The sequence below is a fragment of the Musca domestica genome, unplaced genomic scaffold (genome assembly GCF_030504385.1).
Source record: "Musca domestica strain aabys unplaced genomic scaffold, Musca_domestica.polishedcontigs.V.1.1 219, whole genome shotgun sequence".
Taxonomy (NCBI): Eukaryota; Metazoa; Arthropoda; class Insecta; order Diptera; family Muscidae; genus Musca; species Musca domestica.
In genome coordinates this window covers 158,950-171,476 of record NW_026712261.1, presented here as the reverse complement: position 1 = coordinate 171,476, position 12,527 = coordinate 158,950, and the positions used below count along the sequence as shown (strand labels likewise).

The following is a 12,527-nucleotide window of genomic DNA, read 5'->3' as shown; positions in this document are numbered from 1 at the left end:
TTTTTTTCTATATGAAATTATATGTTTTATTTGCTTCCGATTTAATCCATAATATGAACATAACTCATAACTCGTTTTCATTCCAATTTAGAATTTATAGACAGACTTTTCTTATTTTTAGTGGATAGAAAACAGTTTAAAACATTGGAATAAAAAAAATCAAAATGTACATATGTGTTGGGACATTATTTGCATTGTAAACTGAAATGAATACTATTTGTATTAAATTGATGACATTTTATTCCAGCTATGTAATATTATCAGTTTTATTTCATATAACATTTAAGTTTTAGAATGATCACATAAAAAAGTATGAAACAATTATAGATTTTAATTTAAATTGCCGTTTTTTTCTCGCTTAAAGCTGGATTGATGAGCAAATCAAAATGTGTAAAAGAAAACTGGAGCTGCCCTATAGCTTTTGAATCAATACTGACTTGAATGTTTTGTAATCGATTTTGAACACAATGTAAAATTCTCTTGCGAAAAAAGAAACATAAGCAATGTTTTAAATATGTTGCAGAAGGAAAATATATAATTTAAAAATTTAGAATCTTATAACTAAAATATATAGATATAATGTACATACAACTTATGATATTCTAATGTAAAATATAGAAACATTTTTTCATATAATTTTTTACACAATATTGAAGGGAAATGCGATATTAGGCCAATAAGTAAAAATACAAATATACGGTATAAAATAAAAACGTTTTTAACAAAAAAAAAAAAAATTAAATACAAAATTTGAAAAAAAAAAAAATAAAAACAAAATTATTTATAATCAAAGACAACGGTAAAATGTTTACGGAAACCCCAAAGATACGAAAGAATATATTGTAAAACAGGCTCTTTGAGAAAATTCTGCTTTACTTTTTCCTTGTGAATAGCTTCCTGATTACAGTGTAAAAATCACAGAGATTCTATTAACTTTGACAAAGGAATAATTTTAAAATGAGCGAACATTTTGAATTTGGAATATTGTGTTTGCTGTATGACAATCACTTTGATAATATATTTCTCAATAATAGAAATATATTCTCATCGCACTTTTTACCATGCACTGTAATATTTTTCTTGGTTGCCCATTGACTGGCTTAAAAAAAATATCATATCTTTTATACCACTATGCGATGTAGTAAGATATAACATGTATGCCAATGGTATGAATATTAAATTTCTGTGGTAAAAAGAATAGGCAAGTATAGAAAAATCGGTAAAAATGTTGCAACGTTGGCTTGAATGTATTCACAACTCGATTTTAAGCTTTGTTTTCCAATCTTTGCAACAACAGGACTTTTTGTTTTGCTTACTTTCTTCATAAGAACTAGTAGTCGACTCCTTTCCCAAAAGAGTTCCTGTAAGTTGAAGCAAATCAAAATTATTGTTTTCTTTTTTTCGAGCATAACTAATAAAAATATTCCCATTCTTCCTATGTATATAATTTAGGTAGCATATACTTCATGTATGTGTATGTGACAGTGTAAAAAACCAAGTGTATGTAAACTTATGCCATATATATAAAAGTGTTGATATCATCATCATCACGCCGCATATATTTATGTTCGATAAGCCATTCCAATTGCTCTTTAATCATTTTCTTCGAGGGTAAAAACATATTTTTTAAAATATCAATTAATTCGGCCTGTAAATAAAAAAGAGAGTCGATATTAGTCCAGGCAAATGTAAAAAGGGAAATCATAAGTCATTTTATTTTGAAATTTCGCCTCTTCATTTTTGTTATCCATACCTGTAGTGTGGCATTATTCATACGTTTACGCATTTTCATAATTTTTATGATTGCCTCCTGTACACGTAAAATACGCAATTGAACAATTGATTGATTGTCTTCTTGTATCGAACGTTCAGTACTCAATTGCAAACGGCCAATTAAATTCAACTAGAAAAGGAAATAAACCAATTACAGCAATATGCATTTATATAACATTGTATGATTTACCTTGCCCCTACGTTGGGATTTGCCATTCTTAACAACAGCAAATTCTTGATTAACATAAAACAAGGTATTCTCTGTGAAATCCTTAGGTGATGGGCAATTGGGTTCCATTAACAAAATTTGCTTTTTCAATTTGGGAAATGCGACCAAGGACCATAGTGTACGCCTTAGCTCGGGATCTGTGCAAAAATCCGGAGATTAAGACATTAGTTGTAATTTCAGAAAATTCAATTTTCTCATACCTGGCAATTCAGTGGCTAATCTTAAATTTTCATATGAAATTTTATCGTGTTGTCTTTGATTCCAAGCAAAGAGTACGGCCATTTGGAAAGTTGTCACATCTAGATCATAACGACCAAAATTGTTGACAAATGTTATTGTGCCATTGCTCATGTGATGATACCATTGCAATTTGCGGCCGGAATGTTTTTTCTTATAGAATTCTTCAACATCGGGAATATAGTCTTCCAGTTCGAGGGGTAAACTAACTGAAACACGCTCTGAGCAACGTGCCCAAGCACCAGCATTTAAAATCTTTATATTAATGGCATCATGACGGCCAGTGGAATTTCGAAATTGTGTATTTAAGTCTTCACTAACCTGCAATGGGAACAAGGAGATTCAGTCTAAAATACCGTTCAGATAGAACATTTTTACAAACTTACTTTAATGTCTTGGAACATACGTGCCAAACGATTCACATAGTCAGCGGGCATACCAACTTCACGCAACCATTCAACAATGTCTTCTTCCTTTTCACTATCAGCACTAGTACCCAATATGAGTCTAAAAAAAGAAATTAATTAATTGTTTACAAAATTACACAATTATATGGTCTTAATTCCAATGCAAAATTTGATCTAAAATAACTTTTTTAAGTATTTGAGAATGAAAATAATATTACTCTGTATCATATTTTCTTAAAAAAATGGAAAAATACAATTATGACGCTATTCTTGTAGTTCCTTGTAGACATACTCAATTCTTAGCAGATAGCTCAATTGAACGGCTTAAGGCTGTTTTTTGTAATTGTACATACACATATAAGTAAGCAGCACTGATAAGCAATCAGAATAAAATAAAGAATGGAATATGCCTTAATCGATAATAATAAAAAAACATGAGGAAAAAATCGTATTCCCTTTTGAAAGGCCCACTCTTCATTAGCCGAAATTCACAAGTGCTCCAACGTTTTTTTTTGTATTCTAAATTTTTATAATTCAACAACAGCGTTGAACTTTCACTCACCTTCTTGTTAGATGAACCTTATGATAACGCATGAATACATCCTTATTGTTAACATATTTCAATACCAATAAAACATCCCTGAGACGTGCATCAATTTGTTCGCTAGTCAAGCGTTTGCTTAACGGTGTCCGACGCAACAACATGTCACAGTAGTTGGCCAACAATTCAGGACATTTACTTTCCGGTGCCGTATATTTAACTCCACGATTTTGTATACCAGTTGGCAATTCCAATTTAAAGACACTCGTATCATTGACCACCGTCTTAAATGCCTTATCGCGGGCAGTTAGGAAACGTGGGTCATCGTTGAAGGCATTCTTAACGAGAGCACTGAATTTCTTAAACAATTCCAACAGACGTTCAACATATTTCTCAGAGTCTTGAGTAATAATTTCCGATGCCGATAGCATATCGGCAAGACCGGCAGAAACAATATGATTCTCCAAATCACGTAGCATAGGATCAACACCATTGGGAACACGATCCAGTAGACGGAACATTAAGTTCAAACGATCTGTTTCATATTCCTTAATGAGGGGCGCACATTCTGCAATAATCGTATTCATGTGATCGCCGACGAGAACTTTAACACAGGTCTGTGCCAAAACCGCATAACTACTAGGTTCCAAGTACCGCTTAGCTCGAGCTTCTTCTTCACGCAATTTTGCATCGGCATATTTCATAAAGGCCAAAACACCGTTAGCTTGTTGTTGTTCAGTGGCTTTTAAGCGATAGAAGGCAGTTGTTGCTTTTAAATAAGCAGCTTCAAAGTTTTCTCTATAGATTTGCAATTTATCTTCTGGATTGGAACACAGATTAACATAGCTTTCTCTAACACCAATTACCAGTTGGGCATCGTAGGCATCGCCATTGCGTTCGGCATGCACTATTTTCATTGCCGATTCTTGCAGGCGATCCTTGATATCCTTAAATATGTGTTCATTCCAAGAATCTAGCATTAGTTTGCGCACAATGCTGTCTTCGGTGGGATTCTTTTTGGAGCCTGACGATGATGAAGACGCTGTTGCAGAGGAAGTGCCGGCAGCAGCAGCTGCTGCCGAAGTCGATGCAGCAGACGTTGAGGAACTTGAGGCGGAAGTTGAAGCAGAACAACCGGACGACGAAGATGATGTTTTGGATTGAAACACATGTTCCAACTGGCGAAATGGTAGAGGCAGGTAACTGGATTGAGTAAAGAATTTGCGCCATTCAATGATATAGGTTGTGAGCAGAGCATGTTCACCCCTCTGAGACTGGACCTTAAGCTGGGCATGGGCTATAAATTCCACAACATCGTTACGTAGGCAATCGTAAATTTTTGCAGCACCTTTCTCATCCCACAAGCAAACCAAATGGACTCCATAAAACAAATCTTGCCATTCAACTTGTGAAACGGTTTCCTGTTTTAGCAGTTTGAGAACAATTATTCGCATATCTGGCCATACTTCCTCAAAGGAACGCTGTCCTTTACCCTAGACGCCGCAGCCGCACACACAAACACACCAGCACATCACACAAAGCGAACGACGGCATTATGAAAAAGAACAGCAAAAAATTAGCACATAATACAACAGCTAGAATGCAATCGATGCATTACCTTTAACATTTTATTCTTGAAGTTTTTTTAATCTACAATAACGTAATGCATTTATTTCGCTGTTTTCCTGGAGCTAATTAGCCTTCTTCCTTTCTCTGGCTTTTCGGCGATCATTAACATCAAAGCTTCGGCAAAATAAAAACAATCTATTTTTTGCAATCTTTGTTGCTCAATTGCAAACAAATTCCATTAACCTGAACTCTACTCTGCTTCTCGCCGATTTGTTGTTGGTGTTGTTGTTATTTATTTGGAGAAGCAATTAACATTGCCAGACCATAAATATAAATTCAATTAAATTCTGACAATTTGTGTTTACAAAAAATAAGTCACTCTTCACAAACTAGGGATAGGTAAGTCGACTTCCGATTAATTGAATAATCGACTTCGAGTACTCAAAGTTCTGAAACTAGAACTCGACTATGAACTTGGGTGAAAACCGAGTACTCGACTATTCATAGTCGATTTCGAATTCCTGTTCAACTTATGGCCTGTTCCAGAACTGCAAGAATGTAAAAGTTTTTACTATGATAACCAATTTTCCCTTTATGATATCGAAAAAAAATTTAAAAATAGGAGATTCTTGCAGGTTCTGTAACAGCCCTTTAATATGAAATTAGTTGGTTGTTACTGTGTTATATAAAGGCCAAAAAGGAATACTTGATAAAAAAAATAAACAGAAAGCTAAATCCCCGAGGGACCTCTGTTGTTTACGAATGAGACGAATGAGTGTAATGCATAACCCGAGGGACATCTTTTGTTTACGAATGAGACATAAGGAAAACTGAACATATTCACTAAAAGAGCGCGGAATTACCTATTGTAGTTTTTGAACAAACAAGTAAAAAAGCAGTAAATTCGGCCGGGCCAAATTTGGAATATCCTCCACCATTTGGAACGAATTAGAACATTTTCAAAAAATAAAATCCATTAAAAATTCTGTGAAAATCTTAAAAATACCGGATATCGGAAGATGCCAATATATTGGGGGATATACGATATTGTGGAAATATAAATGTATACAAATCTATGCCTGGGGTAAAGTACTTACAAAGAACTCCTTGTGTTGAATTTTATACAATTCCATTGAAAAATGTGGCTAAAATCATCAAAATACCGAATATCGGGTTTACCGTTATATGGGGGCTATACGATATCGTGGACCTGTATAGACAATTCTTTTTGAGGGGGTAAAGTGCTCACAAAGAACGCCTGTGATTTACCTTCCACAATGTTGCAATATGAGAAAAATATTTTATATACAGTTTAAAATGATCAAGATGTTCGCTACGGCCACAAAGAGGTTTAAAATTCAGCTAATCAAGCTTATAAATCTATACTATAAAAATTTAGGCAGTAACAACTTGAAAGTTCTTAAATTTTTATTAGGTTATTGCTTGGATGTGTATATTTTACAATACATTCAATAACAGAAGAGAATAAACTGTTTTTTCCAATTTATTGTCTATATTTCTTTTTTCCAAAAATCATGAAATAAAGCAAATTAATATCCGATTTCCGTCAAATATTTTTTTTTAATTTTCTGAATCACCCTATTTTTATTTAGTCCAGTGTCAACTAAACACATCCGTTTTAAGCTACTCACACTGATGTAAGTTCCCTGTCATATGTGCTTCTTCTTAAATTAAGCTAATTCACCTTGAACTGATACCTGTTTTTTGTATGGTTTTTATTTCTGTGTGAAAATATTTTTTTTCCTTTGGTAGTTCTTCCGTGTTCGAAAACAATTCAATTTCCCTTCAGATTTTGTTCAAACATTCTATGCAAATACCAAATAAATCATATTTAAACCATAACACCAATATCAGCAGCAGCAATATGGGTGAAATGCCAACACCAGCTCTTGTTTTGCCCGTAATATTGAGACCTATATTGGCACAGGTGAGTTGGAATGAAAGTGCAGTCAAGTAAAAATTCAACAACAGTGCCAACAGTAGGGTTTCATATTCAATTGATCTAATTTGCATAATATAATATTTATGTGTTTGTTTTTGTTTTCATTTGCATTGCAGTTGGAACGGCGTGATGTGGGAGCTGCCCAGTCACTACGCTCATCAATTCTAAAAACAGAACAAAATAATCCAGGATTTTGTTATGATTTTATTATGGCCATTGTCCGAAGGGCAGAACTGAATGTAAATCTGAATGAATGTGTACTGAGATTACAGGGAAATCTACCAGAAACCGATTGTAAGAAATGTGATTGGATGGCTCACCTGAAAACAATGTCTCTAATGTTGTACGTTTTTTTATTGCAGTAAATGAATATCGTTTAACACGCACTGAAGAACCATTCCAGGAATTAAATCGCAAATCAGTGGCACTTAAAGTGATCTTAAGCCGTATCCCAGATGAAATCCAAGACAGAAAAACATTTTTGGAAACTATAAAGTAAGTTGTGGTTGACTGTCTAGTGGGTAGGACTCCTCAAAGTTGGTATGGTTGTAACGGAAGATAGTTCAACAGACTATTTTGAGAGGAGTGTCACAATAAAGCATGTTCTTTTCTCCCATAATGGGGATAATTTTTGGTTCCTAGAAGAACTGCTTTAAAAAGTCATGTGTCATTTTAAATCAATTTTTTTCTTTGAAATCAAGTCTACAATGTAGTACAAATTGTTTTAGATTGTTTGTTTCATTGACTGAAATGGCGATTATCAAAATGGTTCTTACGAAAAGGTTCTTAGAGAAAGATGCCATAATAGAAAACCAGTTGCTTTAATTGAGCTCTTCGTTATTAGAATGGAAAAGTAGCCTTGGTTTGTCAGTCAGTAGGGTTGTATGTAAAACTAATGTGGGGTAAATTCCATTTTATGTTAGGCATAACAAAGCTATATATTTTGGGAAATATTCAAGTTCCCTAAATAATTTCTTTTACAAAAAGTTTTTCTGATTCTCTAGGAAGAAGGTCCTTAAACGCCTTTCTTTAAATTTGAAAGAAAGCAGAATTACTTTTAGAAAACATCAATTTTTTACTTTTTATGGGGCACAAAATAATCAACAGAAGTTCTCCACATAGTGCAAGTTATATTATTGTTCTTTTTTTGAACCATGAATTCAGCATATTAAATTAACTAGATTAACTCCAGCTTATGTCAAGCATAGAGTGAACATACCTAAAAACGAATGATAACTTTATTTATTGTTTTATTCTAAATAATTTTGTTTCCGCTTATTTTCAGAGAAATTGCCAGCGCCATCAAAAAACTACTGGATGTTGTCAATGAAATTGGAAATTTTATACCCGGTGTGACTGGCAAACAAGCTGTCGAACAGCGTAAAAAGGAATTTGTGAAATATTCGAAAAAGTTCAGTACAACACTAAAAGAATATTTCAAAGAAGGACAGTAAGTATTCCGTATACACATATTTTTGTTTTCATAATATGAATTGAATTTGCCTAGACGGTATAATCTTATCACATGTATGGGTGAATTCAGGAAATGCTAGAGATAAGCGCATGCATAGCATATAGATAAAATACTTGCTGTTCGCAGAACACATTTAATTGATTTCTAATTAGATTTTGTTGTGGGGTATGTTCTAACGTTACGAGGCACCAGTTGCAAGAGAAATATTTGAAAGGCAATTTGTGCGAAATTGCAATGCATTTTTTTAAGGAAGTATCGGTGGTATAATTTTTTATGGGTATTTATGAAGACTTATTTTTAATAACTTTGATTGTTACTTTTAGGTTTCTTTGGCAAACAATTTCAATAACCGGCAGATTGTTAAGATTTTTCTTGGTTTTCTGGATTATTTATTAAGGAATGCAGAAGTAGTTAGAAAGCACGAATTCGATAGGAATATTGTCAGAACGGACCATTAGAGAAAAGGCAAAACCTTAAGGACCCAAAGTGCTGTAACAATAAGTTTACGGATGTATTTTTGAGGCATAGTTTTAATGCACTGTCATTTTGTTATAGAGAAGAGAGAAAAATGTATGGATACGCGAAGAAGATAATGACAAAGCGATTGGTTATATAGTTTTACTAGCCTGCTGTAGCAGTCACACTTTTTAGACCGACTGTTTAAGAGAGAGCTAACGTTTATTCGACAATTAAAAGATATCGTTGATCTATCAATTCCGTTGTAGAACTTTCAAAACACTAAAATTCGGAGGCTACCAAAATAATTGAAGTTGTCGAATTCGAAAAAAGGCAAAAACCAGGGCGGGACATACTATATGATACCCAACTCCACTATGCATATTTAGTAGAGCTACCCGTAGCAAATAAACGTTTTTATTGGAAATGAAATGAAGAGGAATTTCTGAGCTATATCTTATATCATTGTTGTAGGGAGCATATTATGAAAGAGATGAATTTAAATACCAAATCGGATAAAACATACATATGGGAGCTATAGCAATATCCTAACTGATTTTTACCAAATTTGAGGAACTTGCTTCTGGTCTGAATTTCTATTTGAACGAATATTAAACATATGGCGCACAATAAAATTAAATACGGACGAAATATATATGGGGTCTATATCTTAATTTGGACCAATTCTCATCAATTATTATATGATTCGTCGGACAAAAAATGTCACCTGTAGTGGAATTCTGTAATTCATTTTCTGAGTTACCAAAAAAAATTTGGTAAAATTCAAATGTTTATAATTTCGGTAGTTAATGAAATTTTTTCGGTAGGTTAGCGACGAAATGAAAGTAGTCGCTAAGACCTACTCATATATACCAATGTTGTTAAATTTCATTTTTTTTCAAAATTTTGCGTTTGAAATTTACCGATATTTGTCGGTGACTCAAAAAACTGCAGCTAATTTATTGGGACGGTTCCTTTATCTTGGAACGGTATAAAAATGTCCACCTACATTGATTATGTTTTGCGAGAAGTTAAACTATTGTGGATATAAGCTAATTGCCTGTAAACAATCCATAGCTATATATTTTGTAGTGCGAGCGAGAGGGACAGATAGACACGCGGGCGTGGCTAAATGGACATTAAATTTTACGTTCATTAAGTATATACAGGGTGACATAAAAAAAACTGCAACAAAGTCAACAGTCATAATTTTTACACTTGGTTTTTTTTTTTAAATTTTATTGAATGAAAGCAAAAAATGTCGGAAATAGCATGAAACTTTAGAATAAGCTTAGATTTGTTCGAATTGGACACCTTTGGCACGAATTATGACCTTCAAACGGTCAATGAAACCGTCACACGCCCGAATGTTGCTCTGCGGTATTTTGGCCTATTCCCGGCGAAGCGCTTGCTTGTGGTGATCGACACTTTGGTATTTTGTAGTACCAACCTTGCTTTCCAAAATACTCTAGACATAATAGTCCAACGGATTGATATCCGTTAATTGCGATGGTACTTAATCCTGTTGGAATGTTCAAGGTCTGCGGCCAAATTGTTTTCGTGCCGTCTACTTCCTTGACGTCGGGCTACGCTAACAGTATCACGGTAACGAGACACAAAATAAAACATTTAAATGCTGGAGTTCTCTAACGATAGCTTCTTGTGGTTTTCTAGCCAAATATAAAGAAATCACACTATCACGCTTGAATTCCATAACGAATACCCTTTTTTCTGGAGAATTCCCACCAAAATGCTTTTGTACGCTTCTAAACAATATAATAAGATGTCACTGGAATAATTTTACCAGCTGTCGGACGAGTGGCTTAGAAATGGCAGCAGTCTAAAGTTGGTTGCAGTTTTTTTTATTTCACCCTGTATATACACTTTATTGGTTATGCGATGGATATTTTAAGAAGGTGCAAAGGGAATGACAAATTTAATATATCCTTCGTTTTAAGGTGTAGAATATAAAAATTCAATTTAATCTTAATAACGTTCAAATATAATAATATTTTCCTTCCATTTACTTTCAGGCCCAATGCAGTATTCATAAGTGCCCTGTATTTAATACGACAAACAAATCAAATAATGCTAACGGTTAAAAGTAAATGCGAGTAGAACAATTTTGTGCTAAAACTAGTGGCATTTTTTATATAATTATTAATTTTTTTATTATTACAAATTAACTATTTTATTATTGAAACAAGAAGTATAATTGTATTATGAGATCGAACTTATTTTCCAAACTAACACACACACACACACCAACATACTTTTCCTAAAACCAAAAACGAAAAATTAAAAAAAAAAAACAAAAACAATAGAAGACAGAATGGACTTAGTTTAAATTGAAATTTAATTTTGAGAAGCAGCTGCGGCGGCAAAATAAAATACATGTTTTCAAAATCAGTGAATTGTTAATTTCTGTCAAAGGCAAAACGAGAAGAACATAAATACACATATAGAAAAAAAAAATGTTAGTTTTGCAGTAAGCCAACAAACAAATAAAAAACAAACAAAATATTTATTATTTATATAACAAACAGTTTACGAAACGTCTTTAAATCCTTGTGTTTACTCAAATTGTTTATTATGTAGTTTTAGGCATATTTTTGAAACATAAACCGTGAACATTTTTAAAATAGCAATAATAAAAATAAAAAAAAAAACAAAATATCCAAATCACAAACAACATCTTATACAAATGTAAATATGAATTATTTCGTTTTTCCCAATATTATTTGTTGTTGTTTGAAACTTTTTTCTTCATCCTTTTTGTTAAAAAAGAATACAATTCCAATTCAAAATTAATTAGACTTTCCCCTGTTTAAATCTAAGCCATCATTGGTTAAGACAAAAAAAAAAATGAAACCATAAGAATGAATACAAAACTGTATTAAAACTAAAAAAACAAACTAATTATTAACTCAATTATTCTTATTATATACATTTACATGTAGAAATATATAACTGAAATATGTATTTCATTATTTTGTTTTATTTTTTTTATGTTAAACAAAAACTAAAAGAAAAGTACATAACAAAATTGATAAAGACAAATAAATATCTATTTATAATCAAATGAGTGTGAAGTTTTCTTTTGAATGCTGGGGACAAAGGGCAATTCAATATATATTTAAGGTTTGAATTTGGGAAATCTGCATATAAAGACGATTACGGCAAGAAGCCTCGATCTAAGAAAAAATACGGGTTGCCAAGTCACATCATTTATCAAACCGGGTGACACTATGGTAAAATTAGGGGAATTGTGACACTCTCCTCTTTTTCGGGTGGGATCATCCTCGCTGAAAGTGTAGAATGTGGAGCAATAAATCTGCTCTTTCAATCCTGATTCTCTCTGCTGGGCATTTAAATACCCTTATGCCAGGCGGTTATTGCCATCCAAAAGCGGGCTAGTGCCTGCCAAAAAAAGCTGTTAACAGCTGGCAGGATATACATGTTAGACACCTGACTGAAGCTCGTTTGAAAAACCACAGCAAAATTATAAAATCACGATTTTGGCCTCAATAGGCCTCAAAGGAGTACTTGCAATGTTTCAACGGTTCTGGATATTGCAGAGGACGCTATTAACAAAACCTCGATTTATACTCCGTAGTGTGCAATATAAAACACACAAATAATTACAGAGAAAATCCAAAAGATTTTGGTCAATGCGACACCGACGCGGTCTTTACAAATTCTACGGTAGGTCCCAGAAGACATTAAATGGGTTAAAGCCGTATTTTATGTGGGTTTGTGCAAAATACTCCTACGAAGCATTATTTAAGAAGTATATTTAAAGAAGTATATTTAAATATTTTCGAATTTTTAGACCCCAGGTCTCTTTGAACCAAATCCGTTTCAGGACATTTGGAGTC

At 33.1% G+C, this 12,527-nt stretch overlaps 2 protein-coding genes across 2 annotated transcripts; one reads left to right on the top strand and one right to left on the bottom strand.

Moving 5' to 3' along the window:
- Nucleotides 1-513: 513 nt before the first annotated feature.
- Nucleotides 514-5,157, bottom strand: LOC101895206 (cullin-5). The gene is made up of 7 exons (XM_005185110.4): nt 4,806-5,157; nt 3,209-4,680; nt 2,626-2,746; nt 2,203-2,560; nt 1,964-2,139; nt 1,754-1,903; nt 514-1,648 (listed from the first exon to the last, which is right to left on the bottom strand). The coding sequence occupies exons 1-7, from the start codon at nt 4,812-4,814 to the stop codon at nt 1,511-1,513; spliced, it is 2,424 nt and encodes an 807-aa protein (XP_005185167.1). The 5' UTR covers nt 4,815-5,157; the 3' UTR covers nt 514-1,510.
- A 1,299-nt stretch (nt 5,158-6,456) lies between these two features.
- LOC101895378 (programmed cell death protein 10) lies at nt 6,457-11,731 on the top strand. The gene is made up of 5 exons (XM_005185111.4): nt 6,457-6,704; nt 6,836-7,013; nt 7,082-7,214; nt 8,005-8,169; nt 10,683-11,731. Exons 1-5 carry the CDS (start codon nt 6,585-6,587, stop codon nt 10,765-10,767), a joined length of 681 nt encoding a protein of 226 aa, XP_005185168.1. The 5' UTR covers nt 6,457-6,584; the 3' UTR covers nt 10,768-11,731.
- The last annotated feature ends 796 nt before the right edge of the window (nt 11,732-12,527 follow it).

Excerpts from the sequence above, each read along its gene's own strand:
- LOC101895206 (XM_005185110.4), bottom strand. Across the intron at positions 2,747-3,208 it reads AAGGTTCATCTAACAAGAAG|ACTCATATTGGGTACTAGTG; the intron begins GTGAGTGAAAGT and ends TTCTTTTTTTAG. Across the intron at positions 1,649-1,753 it reads TGAATAATGCCACACTACAG|GCCGAATTAATTGATATTTT; the intron begins GTATGGATAACA and ends TTTTATTTACAG.
- LOC101895378 (XM_005185111.4), top strand. The coding sequence starts at position 6,585 with ATGCAAATACCAAATAAATCATATTTAAACCATAACACCAATATCAGC. Across the intron at positions 6,705-6,835 it reads TGAGACCTATATTGGCACAG|TTGGAACGGCGTGATGTGGG; the intron begins GTGAGTTGGAAT and ends TTTGCATTGCAG. Across the intron at positions 8,170-10,682 it reads GAATATTTCAAAGAAGGACA|GCCCAATGCAGTATTCATAA; the intron begins GTAAGTATTCCG and ends ATTTACTTTCAG.